Genomic DNA, 15,080 nt, shown 5'->3' with positions numbered 1-15,080 from the left:
GGCCATGTAAAAAGGGGAAAAGGGGATGACCGCCCAAAAGGGATTTAGGGTTTTGTATATAAAGTTGAAAAGTGAATGAGAAGCTCATTCTTGTGTGTGGCAAAAAGTAGCTCTCCTATTCTTCTTCTTCTTCTTGTTCTTGCTTGCTTGAGCTTGTGCTTGAGAGAGGGAGTGTGAGAGTATGAGGGAGTGAGTGTGTGAGGGTGAGGGACCGAGGAGGAGAAGCTCTCCATCTTCTCCTCTCTTCTTCTCTTCTCTTCTCTTCTCTTGTCTTGCTCGTAGCAATGGAGCTTGGAGCGTGGAGCTTGAGGATGGAGCTTGCTTGAAGCTTGCACTTGGATCGTGGAGCTACCAGAGTGCGTGGGAGAGGAGGTAACTCGAATGGCACGGAGGTAAGCTCACTACACCCGTAGATATGGATAGTGCGTCGGTTATGTGAGAGGTAGCCATTAGTGCTCGGCTTGGAACACTTGAAATAATAAGCGGTCAGTGGGTCTTGGCGGTTGAGTGAAAGCTTCCACATTTTAAGGTGTTTCTCACAAGGGAGCTATTGGCGGCACCACAAACACATTGTTCTCTCTCTCTCTCTCTCATACACAAAAAAAAGTATATATATAATCATACTATCCATGCATATTTGCTTGTGAATGAGCAAGAACATTGTTATTTGATGTATTGTAGTGGTTTCAACAAAATCAATCTTCTGGTGTACTTTTAAATAGTTGGATGCAATTATGTTGCTATATCTACGAGGAAGCATTGATGAAGTAATATAATATATTGATTCTATATAGCAATTTTCAATGTTTGGAGAGTGATACATGCATTAATGTTATGAGCAGTGGTTTATTTTCTATCTTCTCTTGAGTCTAATTATACTAAGCAAGTTTTGCATAAATTCTAACAATTTCATAGTGTAATTTGTTGATTTTCTAGTTGTTATCACTTAATAGTGTTGCTATTTTAACAAATGCTTCATAATCTATGATGGATAGGAAAGTATATAACATCTATATGTTTGATGGTACTAACTTTAGTTTGTGGAATGATCAGATCCACAATGTCCTTATTTAGAAGAAGTAATTGAGGCCCATAAGAGACATATATAGAAAATTAGTAGACATAGATGGAAGAGGATTGGTCAAAGCTTGATGCATTGGCTAAATCCACGCTAAGTTACACTTGGATGAATTTGTGTATTTTACAACTGTAAATGAGACCACTATAAATGACTTATAGAACTTCGAAGCTATGTAATAGTTATGAGGAGGAAGTTGCCTCTAATAAGGTATATCTCATGAAAAAGTTATTTGAGTTGTAGATGAATGAGGGCTCTACTATTACCTCCCATGTTAATGAATTCAATATGACATTCATTCATATATATAGGCTCAAAAATTAAAGTTCGAAGATAAGGTTAAGGTAATCTTTTTGCTGTGCTCTTTGCCTATAACAGTTATTAGTAATTTAACTCTAGATGGTGCATTTAAATTTAATGATATTGTGGGTAGTTTATCGGTTGAAGAGATATGAAGGAAATCGATGGACCAAGGTAGAAATGGCCAAGCATTGACAACTTAAGAAGAAAGAGGCAGAAAATAGTACAAGGGTAGGAACTAGGACCGTGGGTAGTCATGCGGTAAAAAACTTTGTTGCAAATCCTATTCTTGGTTGAGTTCAACTCTAATCTTGACGTGGTAATGCGTTGATTGATAAGCGATAGGAACATGCTCTGGGTAAGGTTAGAGCTCAAGACAAATCTTGACCTTGTAATGTGTTGATTGAAAAGCGGTAGGAACATGCTCTAGGTAAGGTTATGCAAGTGTTTTGTTTGTTTGCGAAATACGATTTAAAATGTTGGTTGTTTATGCAATGCAAGCTTATGATTATTTTACGGCATGGAAGTCTTGGCACGGTCAGAACTCAACAAATAATGGGATTGCGCATGGCTGAAGGAAGCAACAGACATTCATTTCTTCGGAAACGCGTGCGTTTGAATGAAAGCTGCAAGCCGGCGCCGCGATCATGGAGACCGTCCAAGTGGATCAAGCAGTGCTCGGAACAACAGACGACAATGGCACGCCTGTCGGCGTTGAGGCGCATGTCGACGCAGGAGCCAATTCGGCTGCACACGTTCAAGGACGAGCTGACATGGTTGTGTCTGCGCAAAGCCCTATCGAGGTGCCTGCAGAATCCGTGAAAACAGCCTCATCTCCTCCCTCCAACTTAGGTATAGCATCAGCACAGGATGCTCAACGTACTGAGGATAGTGTCATGGTTTTGGCCGAGCAAGCTCCAAAATTGCGACAGTTTGAATCACATATGGACGTGGAAAGAATCCTGTCACCTACTGAAGCAGCACATGTTGAGAAAAACAGGGAGGACCAGAGAGTGGAGGGACAGCCTGATATTAAGCCTCATCCCGAGCAAGGCCTGAAAGTGGAAATCAAAACAGTCCTACCTCTCCCTGTAATTACAGAGCTGGAATCGGCAGCAGGGGATAAAAGAGAAAGGGGTAAGCGGATGAATGGAAGGCCACACATTGTAATGGTATCTGAGCAAGGCCTGCAATCGGAACCTGTTGAATCCCATAGCAACCAGATTATAGGCATTTCAGCTCCAATTGAGACAGAAGGACATTCTGAAAGAAGTATGGTAGATAAACAGAGGAAAGAACAGCTCGGTGTGTCACGTACACGAGAATGGCGGCCTAGTACTAGAGTGCAACTTGAGACAAAAGCAGATGTTTTACTGTTTGATAAACGTTGTGCCAATGTAGGTTGCATGGAAGTCTCTGAAGATATAGGAAGCAATTCCAGCAGGCGACAATTGGTTAAAGATGAAGAAACAACTGGGGTTAGGAGGAGAGAAGGGCAACCACAGGCTAGCTCTGAAATTCAAGCTCAGGCAAAAGTAGAACCAAGCCACCGTGAATGGAACTCAAAATGGGAAGATCATAGAAGAGATTCGCGAGTGGCTGGCAAGGCAGTTGCATCTGTCCTTGAAGAAGATATACACCATTCTATTGGTGCTCAGTTGCTTTGTCATGACAGCAGCATGCATGCGGTTGTGAAAGCAGAGAAAGCTGGTGGATCGGATGAAGATAAAACAGGCATATCTGATGAGGCAAACATAGGAACTTCAGAAGAAGAAAAGAATGGTGGAGCCGAATGTGATAAAGCAGGTGGAACTGTGAAGACTACCCAGAAGAGGAAATCAGCAGTAAGCCTTGTTTCAGACACTGGCATTGCAGATGCAAGTTGCCAAGCTGATGCTGTCGTTAAGAGAGCAAAAAAGAAGCCTGGGAATGTGTGGGCTAAAACATCATCCAGAAAGGGAGGCAAAAGAAATACAAAGAATGGCTCAAATCAGAATCCTGCTAGGGAAGACACTGTTCAACTTGCTCCAGTTTTTAACCACTTGGACAAGCTTGATGATGAGCCAGAACATTCAATCGTTCTTTCTAAGTATGACAAGGCTGAAAAGATAGAGTTGAGTTCAGACAGACTTAGTGCAAGTAGCACTAAGGGCTACAGGATGGTAAGGGCAACTCGGGGTATCAATGATGGAACTTGGTACTTTGAGATTCATTTGGTTCAGCTTGGACCAACAGGACATACTAGGCTTGGCTGGTCCACTCAAAAGGGTGACGCACAAGCTCCTGTTGGGTTTGATAGTAACAGTTATGGCTATCGAGATTTAGAAGGTGAGAAAATCCACATGGCAATGCGAGAGAAATATGGTAACTCCTATTTTGAAGGGGATGTAGTAGGGTGCTACATACACCTTCCCAATGGTGCTGGGTTTGTTCCAAACCCAGCTTCACAAGTCTCTTATAAAGGACGGTCATATCATTCTGATTCAAAAGAGGTTACGCCTGTTATAGTACCAGGTATGTGTAGACCCTTGAAATTTCCACTTCTCACATAGGCACACCAATCAAAATTCATGATGAATATTTGGAGGTACAAGCGCCATGCTATGCACAGAGGTGAGGGAGGGAGGGCAAGGGATGGGTTAAAAAAAAATAATCTTTAAAATCGGTTTGGTTGGAGGGTGGGGTATGCCTGTGTTTATGGCTGCAAACAGCCATGAGACCTGAAAACGAGTACATAGTGCTGTCAAACATTCCATTATTGTGGACAGTGAAAGTTTAAAATATAATAGAATGAACATGGTTCTCTTATATTGGGGCCATTTGTAGAACAAAAGTTTAGAATGTTGTGGAATGATCATAATCCTTATATTAGGGCTATGTTTACAAAGTCTCTCATGGGGCATTGTAGTGTGGAGGTCAATATGTGAGTCTAAGACAATGATGCAATGTTGCCTTGATCCTCATATGGTGGTGTGTATATGGGTGAAATTGTTGGTGGGACATTTCAAATTTGGTTTGGCGTTGTTCAGTAGTTTATCTTGGCCAGACTTCGGCAATGTCCAGAAAAGGGAGGTGGATCTACTATGCTCCATCTAATGGCGAGTTGGAAAATTGGCTTGTTTGCTCCAAAGAAGTTGGTGAGGGCATGGGTCCTCTAGTGTGCCCCAGCAGCTCATACCTCAACTAGGACTCCCTATGTTCATTTATCTCCAAAAGAAAAGCCTAAGGCATTTCTATTTTAAGAAGTCCATGATCCTAGAGTTTGGGTCAACTTATCACAATTAAGTGATTGATGTGTATACTGTACAGCACTGATGTCGTGCCGTTACGCAAATACAATGTGAAAAACTCTGGAGTGCATCGTCATCTGGCTTTCTTATTAATCTAGAGAGTCAATGCCATATTAGTCATTAGTGTTAGTGGCCAAAGTATGGATGGTCCAAAATTACAAGATTTTTGGACAATTTTAGACTATTTTTGATATTATTTTTTATAAATTTCTTAAAAAGGTATAGAAAAATTATAGAATAGAGTGACATGTAAAAAGCAAGTGGCTTTTCAACCAAATTTGGAAAATTTCATGCAAAAAGAAGGCTTCCGAAATTACGTAGCGTGCGATCACAGTTTACAGGCAGTAAACAACACTCCAAACTGGGAGGAGGAGTGATCTAATAGAAGCGTGCGATCACAGTTTACAGGTAGCAAACAACACTCCGAACTAGGAGAAGCGATCTGATAGAATTTTGAGTAGTTATCCTAGAGTTTTACCCCCCTTTTAGAGCCAAGAGAACCATCAAATTTGCGATCTGAGCAGCAGAGAAAAAGTTAATGTTTGGTGTGCGTTTTTGGTCTACTAGGGAGCTTCCGGAGATCTAATGCCCGGAGATTGCTTCCAAGTAGTCCTAGACAAGGATTTTATTTATCTTCTCAGGTTCTATTAATACATAGTGCTTTGATTCATTGAGCTTTGTCTTTATCTTGTGTATCTTTTGTCTATTCTTTTCTTTCTTTTCTATCTCCTATTCTCAACTTCCTTTTCTCTCTGATTCTTGGTGGATACAACTTTTCGACTAAAATCCCTCCGACATTGGTGAACCCGCCGTGAAAGGTTGTCAGAAGGAAAGACAAGATGGAAGAACCTTCAAGTACAATTCCTAGTGATGTTTTGCAGCAGTTAGTGTAGAATATGAACATGCTTATACAGGTATAACAATAACAATAGGTGATACAAGCTTCTGCTCAAACAGAAACTATTGTGATGAATGCTTTGCAAGAAGTAGAGCGTGAGATGAAGTTGTTTAATGGCAAGAATGTATCTGCATATTTGTATATCTATGCTCAAAAGATGGAATTCTTTGAGATGGCTCAACTTGCATGGAGTCAGTATTTTGTACGGGTCAATGTACATGAATTGAAAGCCCGAGTTACTGAATTATATATACAGGATGTTGGCTGGGTAGCTTTCAAGAAAACACTTAGGGAAGAATTTTACATTGAAGACACAAGTTTGATTACGTGCAAGACTTTCCAGGAGTGGGTTCTACAATCCAATAAGACTCTTGTGGCTACAAAGTTATTAAGAGAGTTTGAAAGTCGGTATGAGCAGTTAGATCTTGCAGAACAACAAGCTCTTGCATGTCAGAAAATTGAATTATTTCTATAAGTAGCAGATCTTGAGCTTTAAGAGAAGCTTGATGATTTGTTAGAGCATCAGACTACAGAGACAAGGGTTAAAATAGAGTGAAGGCATGTTAAGAAAGCTGTTATTGCACTGGTAAAAAAGCATAGAAGAAGAGAAATATTCCATGGATCTAGCTTGTCCACTGTTACGGGCAAAACAGTTGATATATCTAGTAAGCCATTCACTTCTATGGCTAATCCTATGGCAGCACCTATTGTTTCCAATGTTAGGGAGAAAGATGTATTAGATGAATTGGTCAAAGGCATGCGGGATCTTTAGTTGAAGGTCGCAAAATTGAATGAGAAATGACAAGAGGAAAGGGGACGTGCAACAGTCCCTAAACTAGGGAAAAGATGTATGTGGTGTGATAGTTTGTAGTATGAAAGGAAGGATTGCAGCGCTTATCAAGAGGCCTTGGCACGACAACTCATTTTTTGGAAAGATAGCAAGATCATGCACAAGAAACGGGATTGCCTCTTGCTTTGAATTTTAAAAAGGGAGGTATGCAAAAGTTGTTGGAAGACTTGGTTGTCCGAAATGCTTATGCGGATGTACATGCTTCTACTTTTGGTCTATAATTGGATAGAATGCCTGGCCAAGTGATAGTTGGTTCGAAGATTGTAATATGGACAAATGCTTTGCACGCAACTGAAAAGAGGAAAGTTACTGATAGTGAAATGTCTCATGCAGGGCAAAACATTCGTGATATAACTAGCTGGGAATCATCGGCTGATGCATATTCAGTGGATGCATATTTAGTAAAAGGACAAAACACGGATGTACTTGTGGAAGAGAAACAGAAGAGAGATGAAGATAATGCAAGGATATATAAGAGTGACAAGAAGTGTGGATCCTTCTATAGTTGCAAATGAGCCACCTCGCGAGCATGTTATAGAAGGGGTTGGGCAGGAGCAGAAACAAGATAGCAAGCAAAGGGCAAGCAGCTGGGATATATACTGCAGCTTGATATTTAGATAGCCATGGATGCCTTGGAAGATCTTGTAGTGGAAGATTTAGCCAATGCATATATAGATTTTCTTAATGCATCCGAAGAGGTTTACGAAGCTTATGTTTTACTTGATGCAGGGACTTAAAGGGAGATTGATGAAGTATTGGATGCACATGATTTGCAGGATATAATTATCGTTTATGAGACAGTTCATGCTTTGTCAGAGGCCTTGATAGGCAATTCAAAGATGCTTCAAGATATGGACTGTTTCACTATTTTTGGTAATGGTCAATATAAATTGGATGAAAGTGAGGCTTGGTTTATGTTTGATGTGGTACACAATTGTCAATATATTTGTAATAAGAGCATAGGCCAAGGAAACTGTGGACATCATGAACAGTTTTCAAGTCTAGCTAAGAGACAATTGCTTCTATCCTTGTAGGATCCATCTTCACACCACCTTTAGAAACTATGTGCCCAAGGAAGTTAATCTCTTCCAAAAAGAATCCACTCTTCTTGCCATTAATGAGCAATCTGTTATGCTTAAGCTCATTAAAGAATGTAACTAAGTGTTTTGTATGCTCCTTTTCATTCTTTGAAAAGATAATCATATCATTAAAGAATGTGCCAACGAAACTTCAATGAAGGTGGAAAATTCTATCCTTCATCCTGCTAAACGTAGCAAGAGCATTGGCCAATCCAAACAGCATGACTAAAAATTCATAGAGACCAAATGTCGTTCTAAAAGCAGTCTTATGGATATCTTTTGACTTGATTCTGATTTGATGGTATCCACTTTTCAAATCTATCCTGCTAAATATTCCTGGTCCCTGCAATCGATCAAGAATGTCATCTATCCTTAGACTCGGAAACCTATTCTTGATCATGTTCTTATTCAAAGCTTTGTAGTCAATACACATTTGCCAAGAGCCGTCCTTTTTCTGAACTAGCAATGCAGGTGAACAAAATGAAGAACTATCTAAAAGCTCATTAACCTATGCCATAATCTCTTTCTGTTGCGTTGCATTGACCCTGTACGGTGGCCTATTGGGCGGACTAGTCCCTGGAATAAGATCTATGGTATGATCTTTAGGCCTCTCAAGGGGTAACTCTCTTGGTAATGAATCTGAGAAACAATCACTGAATTTATCCAAGAAAGCCCTTATATTTTCATCTAGTACAGACATATTATTGTCAACTTCATTAACTTGCTTATCAAAAACCAAGTATGCAGTAATATGATTTTTCATTATAGAAGTAATGCAGAACTGGGATAGACTCTCCTTTAACCTTCACATCTAACACATGAGTCTTGCCCCTATGTACAAGAGTAATCGTTCTATTGTAAGTATCCAAGATAGCATGCTTCCTATGGCACCATGGAATACCCAACAAAACATCACAACCCTCTAAAGGCATAATATGGAACTCCTCTGTGTCCACATAGCTCTGAATGTGTATAAGGAGTTTGCCAAGAATGGGGGTGACAGGTTCAGTATGTCCTGGGCATGCCAAATCAGCTAGTCCAACTAGTCCCATTTTCTCAGGACATATACCCAACTTAGCTGCTAATGCCGGTGAGATAAAGTTTGCACGAGCTCTAGGATCAATGAAAATAAGCACTGTAGCATGATTAGCTAATTGATCTCCCACCATATCAGGCACTAAGCCAAATGTTGGGCTTCTTTTTACTTGGTGCATCTTTATCCTCCTCATCTTTAGAAGATTGTTATGGGCAGTTAGAAGCAATATGGCCTTTTTGTTCACATATAAAGCATTTCCCGGCCATCATTAAAGCCTTTCTTTCTTCAAATGATTTGCCAAAAAGTGGCCTCTTCTATCCTTTGCCCTGTTTAAAAGAAGTTTGGGGTTGCTCCTGAAATTCATCTTCCAAAAAGACTTCTTTGTAAAGCTGGTCTTTTTTGAAAATTGCTTCTTCTTTTTGCTAGGATCCTGCTTAAACTGAGAATCCTTCTTTTTAGTGCCTTTAAAGTTGTCAGCTTTTCCTTTCAACAATGCACTTGCCACAACAGCATTTTCAATTAACTGTACCATATTTGTAAACCTAGTCTTGGTACAATAATCCCTGATGGCTTCGGGCAAACCGCAACAGTACTTTCCAATTTGTTCTGACAGGGGCACTGTCCTGTAAGAACTCACGGGCAAAAGTGTTTCCCAAAATTTCTTATTGTACTCTTCTAAATCCGCACAATTTGCTGCGTCCAATTTATGCCATGCAGTCATGACATCTACTTCAAACGTGTTAGTTAACCATGAGGCTGCAAACAACTGTTTAAAATGGACCCAAGTGATAGTTGCATATCCTTGCATCAACAATATGTTCCACCACTGCAAAGCATTACCTCTTAAAAAAGTTGCAGCCTTGCGCACCTTAGAAGTCTTAGTAAAATTCCCTCCAGTGTAAGTTGCATCAAACTGCTGTATAAATGTCAAAGCTTTCATCTTATCTTGCATACCACTGAAGGTTTCAAACTTTAATATCTGACCACTCTCTTTATAGTCTTTAGGCTTTGCACTTTTTGGTGTCAGGTTGTCATAGACAGGCGGCTGTAAAAAGAGGACTCCCTTAGGCGCATTATCAGCATTCATTTCACCTGTCTTAGCTGCCATATGTCCACTAGGCTGAAAAAAAACCAACCATTGCATTTTGTACTCCAGGCATCAAATAAGGACTCTACAAAGTCTAATAACCGGGCTGTAGACCAATATTAGCATAAAGTGGGTTCACTGCCTCAATAGGTATTATTCCTGGTGGCCCTCTAGGCAAGTATCCTTGATAACCTGTGGGTAATCCAGCCATTGCTTGAAAAAGTGACCCACCACCAAAGTAACCAGGATAAGTAGCAAACTGAGGAGGAATAGTCTGCTGTGCCACTTGTGCATAACTGCCTTGACCATTCACTCCCTGATCCTGTGCTTGTACTTCTTGTTGCACTGGATGTGTCTCCATGTTTGGTGTCTTTTCCGCATGTTCACGCACATTAGAGGTTTGGCTTTTTGAGTGCTCCATGGTATGATGTGATTGTCACAGTGCAACGATGTGGAAGCGTAGGCCAAAGATTGAGAGAGTGTGAACACAAAGAGAAGAGAGAGAGAGAAAATGAGACAGTGTAAACGCAGAAAATCTGCAGTGTAATATGCTGTATGAGAGTGCAGAAATACACAAGGAGACAGAGGAAATATCTGCGTATGTCTCCGACTTGATGACCTCGATCTTCGTCAGCCTGAGCACAGTTTGTCTCAGCCAATAGATCTTAAGATCAGAATCTGAATAATGAATCTGGAGTGAGCCACGAAACCGGCTATAAATAGCCGAAAAATAGGAAATAATTGGAGCAGGTCGGCTGCATTAAATGCAACCGACTGCATTAAATCTGGCCAAATGTACCAGTGCCTTGTCGTATTGCTGACATGGACTGCCGTACTGCTAACGTGGACTGCCGTACTGCTGACGTCCAGGAAATGACTGTCTAATACCCCCTCTCAGTTCCTAGATGGGTCAAAAGAATGAGGGATCTGGAATGCTGCCTAAGAAGAGCTTGGGGAAGCGCCTTTGTAAACAAATCTGCAAGATTATCCTTCGTCTTGCAGTACTCCACATCAATGGTCCCATCCAGAAGCTTCTCCTGAATGAAGTGATATTGGATCTCAGTGTGCTTTGTCCGGGCATGGAATATTGAATTCCGTACCAAGGCAATGCAGCTCTCATTGTCGCAGCGCAGAAGAGTAGGACGAGTTTGGGGGCAGCCAAGCTCCTCCAACAATCTCCGAAGCCACATTACCTCACATGTGGTGGAAGATGCAGCTCGATACTCTGCCTTAGTAGAAGAAAGGGCTACCGTGGGCTGCTTCTTGCTACTCCAAGAGATAACACCGGTATCTAAGATAAAACAGTAGCCTGTAGTAGACCGTCGGTGGTCCACATCTTCAGCCCAATCCGAGTCACTCCAACCTGCAAGAACCAGATCGAAAGCATCTGTACCTGCAGGATAAGAAATCCGTAAGTCAGAGGTCCCTCTCAAATACCGAATAATCCTCAGGGTAGCCTGCCAATGCACCTGTTTGGGTTCCGTCATGAAACCTGCCAAAAGACCCATAACAAAACAAAGATCAACACGAGTGTTGAGAAGCCAAATCAAGGATCCAATCAACTGACGGTAGCGTGAAGCATCCATCACGGGAGAATTTGAGTGTGAAGTGGCCTTTCAATTCGGATCCATAGGAGCAGTAATGGGCCGACAAGTATTCATCTCAAAAGTCACCAAGAGCTCCTGAATGTACCTTTGTTGAGAGATGAAAATCCCCCTCTGAGACTGATAAATCTCGTGACCCAAGAAGAAATGAAGAAGCCCCAAATCCGTTATCTTGAATGCCTGATGTAAAGCTGTCTTGGTCTCTCGGACCTTTTGTACATGATCCCTTGTCAAAATCAAATCATCAACATATAACATGAATAGCACACGACCAACATCGGAAGTGTGCACATAAAGTTGCGGATCGGCCTTGGGGCGCCGATATCCCAACTTTGATTGAAGAAACGAGTCAATTTTCTCGTTCCATACACGCGGAGCCTGCTTAAGGCCATACAAGGCCTTCTTCAACCTGTAAACTTTCCCATCCGAGGATCCAAAGCCAGGAGACTGCTCAACATAGATCTCCTCTTGCAAGTCAGCATTCAGAAAGGTTGACTTCACATCCAATTGATAAACATGCCATCTCCTATGGCTAGCCAAGGCAAGAACAGCTCGAATAGTCGCCATACGAGCAGTGGGGGCAAAAGAATCATGGAAATCAATGCCTGGGCGTTGAGCAAAACCTTTAGCAACAAGGCGAGCCTTGTGCTTGTCCAAAGAACCATCGCTAACGTACTTCGTCTTGAAGACCCACTTGACACCAATCACCTTCTTGTGAGAGGGATGAGGCACAAGAGATCAAGTGCCATTCCTCTCAGTAGTCTCCAACTCGGCTTCCATGGCCTTCTGCCAATGATCAGACTGCAAAGTCTCCTTCACTGAAGTGGGTTCTCGATCCTGCATAACATGGGTCAGTAAACAATAGTTGGAGCAAACGAGCTCCAAAGAATGTGCCTGGTTCCTCTGTGACCTTCGTGGTCCATCCTGCAGTTTCCACTCCTCGAGGACCCCCTCGATCCCTGAATCTCGGAGGGTGTCACGGGCCCAACGAGGAGGACGAACCTCTCCTTGTCGTGCTCCATCTGTTGAAGAGTCAGGAACATCCACCGGCGGAGGCTCCTCGGGGGTGGCCGGTGGAAGAGAAGACTTTAAAGAATCCCCATCAAGAGACTCTGGCTCTAAAGAAATTGTCTCGGGAGCCCAACTCTCCCCTGGATCTCTAAGGACGGGGTGCTCCTCACCCCCTTTTGTGGCCGGTACATCCACGAACCGCACATCTTGGCTCGTGTAGACATCCCGCTTAACAGGATCAAACAAACGATAACCTTGGGATTGGGAGCTATAGCCAACAAAAACTTGTCATCAGGAAGCCGCCTTGAACTTATTACGCTGCGTCTTCAGAATGCGCACATAAGCGTCACACCCAAAGATCCTGAAATAAGAGACATCAGGCTTAGTCTCGAAGTAAGCCTCAAAAGGTGTCATCCTGTCAATGGCTGAAGTGGGAGATCGATTAAGGATGTGAACTGCGGTAGCCACAGCCTCGGCCCACAGAAATTGAGATGTTTGTCGGTGCTCCATCATGGTGCGTGCCATCTCGATCACACTTCGGTTCTTCCGCTCCAAAATGCCATTCTCTTGGGGAGTGTTGGTGTTAGCAAACTCCTGGTGAATGCCCCTATATGCACAAAAACGAGTAAACTCATTAGACATAAATTCACCTCCCTTGTCTAAACGCAAGGTCTTTAGTTGCCGGCCAGAACGGTTCTTCTAAAAAAGAAGCCAATCCTTGAAATGAGCGAAAGCCTTCGACTTCAAAGTCAAGAAATAGGCCCAAGTCATCCTGCTGTAGTCATCTACGATCAATATGAAGTACAAGCTCCCCTTCAAGGACTCGGTCCTCATCGGGCCACAAAGATCTGTAGATACAAGCTCTATGGGTGAAGTAGACCGCTTAGAAGCTTTGTTGGAAATTGCATCCCAATGTAGTTTCCCACGAATGCAGGAGACACATGGTTGATGGCCCACCACTATGTCCGGCAAACCTTGGACAAACGACCCTCGCGACGCCTTCTGAAGGTACTCGTAGTTCAGGTGACCAAACCGAGCATGCCATAGCTCGGACTGTGTCTGAGAAGTAAGAAGAAGAGAAGTAAGAGTTGAAAAAGACTTCAATTTGTAGACTCCATTCTCCTCATACTGTGCAGAGAAAACCTTCTTCGATCCACGATTAAGGACTCCAACAATATCACTGTCAAACTCCACTTAGAGACCAAGAGCACAAATCTTATGAACCGAAAGTAAATGATACCCCAATCTTGGCACATGCAACACCTCAGAGGTGTGGGTACCACCACGTCCATCTGGAATAAGCTGCATCTCACCCTGCGCAGCAATAGACAGAAGAGCTGTCTCCAATGAGAATCTGCCCACGCGAAGGTCGCAAATGGGCAACACCAATGGAAGGAGGAGTCATGTGCCCTGAGGCACCACTGTCCACAATCCACTCTCAAGCCTGGGGGGCTGCCATCGCAGCATCAGAAGTTGTCGGTGTAGATTCCTCAATGACTGCTAAGTGTAGAAAAGCAGCTGATGAGGGTGCAGCCACTGCTCCAGACTCCTTCGTGTCCTTCTTGGTATCCTTCTTGTCTTTGTCAGGGCAATCCTTCTTCTAGTGACCAGTCTTACCACAAATATGGCAAGTTGATTCCTTCTCCTTGTCCTTCTTGGATTTGTTGTCCTCCTTCTTCTTTTGGTCCTCCCCACTCTTCTGAGAGGCTTGACCAACCAATGCCTCCGATTAGGAAGCATTCTGTCCCTTTAATTGTTCCTCTTGGTCCAAGACCATAGGAACCAACTCTTCCCATCGAAGAGTCGACTTTCGCCCTGAAGCAATAAGAGCGGAATAAAAAGTTCTGAATCGTGGCAGCAACTGGGATAGTAAAGTGATCGCCATGCCTCCGGAGGAAATAGGCTTCCCCGTATTTTAAACCTGCATCTGGAGCTGCCGAAGATTATCGATGTGTTCTCGAAGCGAAGAAGACTTATTCACGGACAAAGTCCACATCTGTACCTCCAAAGAAACCCTCTTCATTAGGGTCATCCGGTTGTACATCTGGTCGAGCTCCAACCATATCTTACGAGCCACCGTCAAGTGCTCGATGTGAGCTATTACGGTTGTGGTGCAAGACAAAAACATAAAAGATCGAATCCTGGCATTCAGTGTGTCCCAATGAGATTGGGCCTTGGTCAACTCCGCACGAGCATTGGAAGAGAGTTTGGACTCATCCCTCTCACCGAGGGCCTGTTAATCTTCTCCATCACTAGTTGTGCCAAATCATAAGACTCTAAAATGGCCAACATCATCACCCGCCAAATGCGGTAATTGTCACCATCAAGCTTTTGATCCGTTGGAAGAGCCGGTAGGACAGACACCTTCTTGTCCATGATCGCCTGGAACTCCAAATCAGTCTTTGAAAACATGTTAACGTGCAATACCTGCACAAACGCAAAAGCAGCCCCCTCTGATTGTGAAAACGCAGCCTTTTAGGACTGATTTCTTCGCTGCCCACACCTTCTTCACTTGCTGGAGGCGATGAAAAGGTAAAATCTGCAATGGAAGGCCTTAAACACAGCCTTCCTCCCCTTTGAACAGCAATAACCTGCAGCAAATTCACTGATTAGACTCCTTTCCCGCACACCCACGCTCGCTTCAGCCTTGATCTGATGCGCAGCCCTCATGCTCGCCCTTGAAACCTTGAAACGCAGCCTTGTGTCGCGATGAAATCTCCTCTTCAGATAGGTTCAGCCCTTAGTTAGTCCATCTTTACCACTTTGATACCATGTCAGAGTGCAGCGATGCGGAAGCGTAGGACAAAGACTGAGAGAGAGTGAACACAGAGAGAAGAGAGAGAGAGA

General features: G+C 42.9%; 1 protein-coding gene and 1 pseudogene across 1 annotated transcript in view; one reads left to right on the top strand and one right to left on the bottom strand.

The window, feature by feature from the left end:
• The first annotated feature begins 1,879 nt into the window (after positions 1-1,879).
• LOC148033500 (uncharacterized) overlaps positions 1,880-15,080 on the top strand; it is a 37,961-nt gene continuing 24,760 nt past the window's right edge. The window contains exon 1 of the mRNA XM_087681444.1: positions 1,880-3,892. Coding sequence (XP_087537570.1) covers positions 2,026-3,892 — 1,867 coding nt within the window. The 5' untranslated portion in view covers positions 1,880-2,025. The remainder of the gene's footprint in view (positions 3,893-15,080) is intronic.
• On the bottom strand, positions 9,074-10,039 carry LOC148033501 (uncharacterized; annotated as a pseudogene).

This window comes from Lygodium microphyllum, chromosome 7 (genome assembly GCF_053477565.2).
Source record: "Lygodium microphyllum isolate KBCC chromosome 7, Lygodium_microphyllum_v1.1.10, whole genome shotgun sequence".
Classification (NCBI taxonomy): Eukaryota; Viridiplantae; Streptophyta; class Polypodiopsida; order Schizaeales; family Lygodiaceae; genus Lygodium; species Lygodium microphyllum.
The sequence above is the reverse complement of the archived record's forward strand: the minus strand, read 5'-3'. Positions and strand labels throughout refer to the sequence as shown.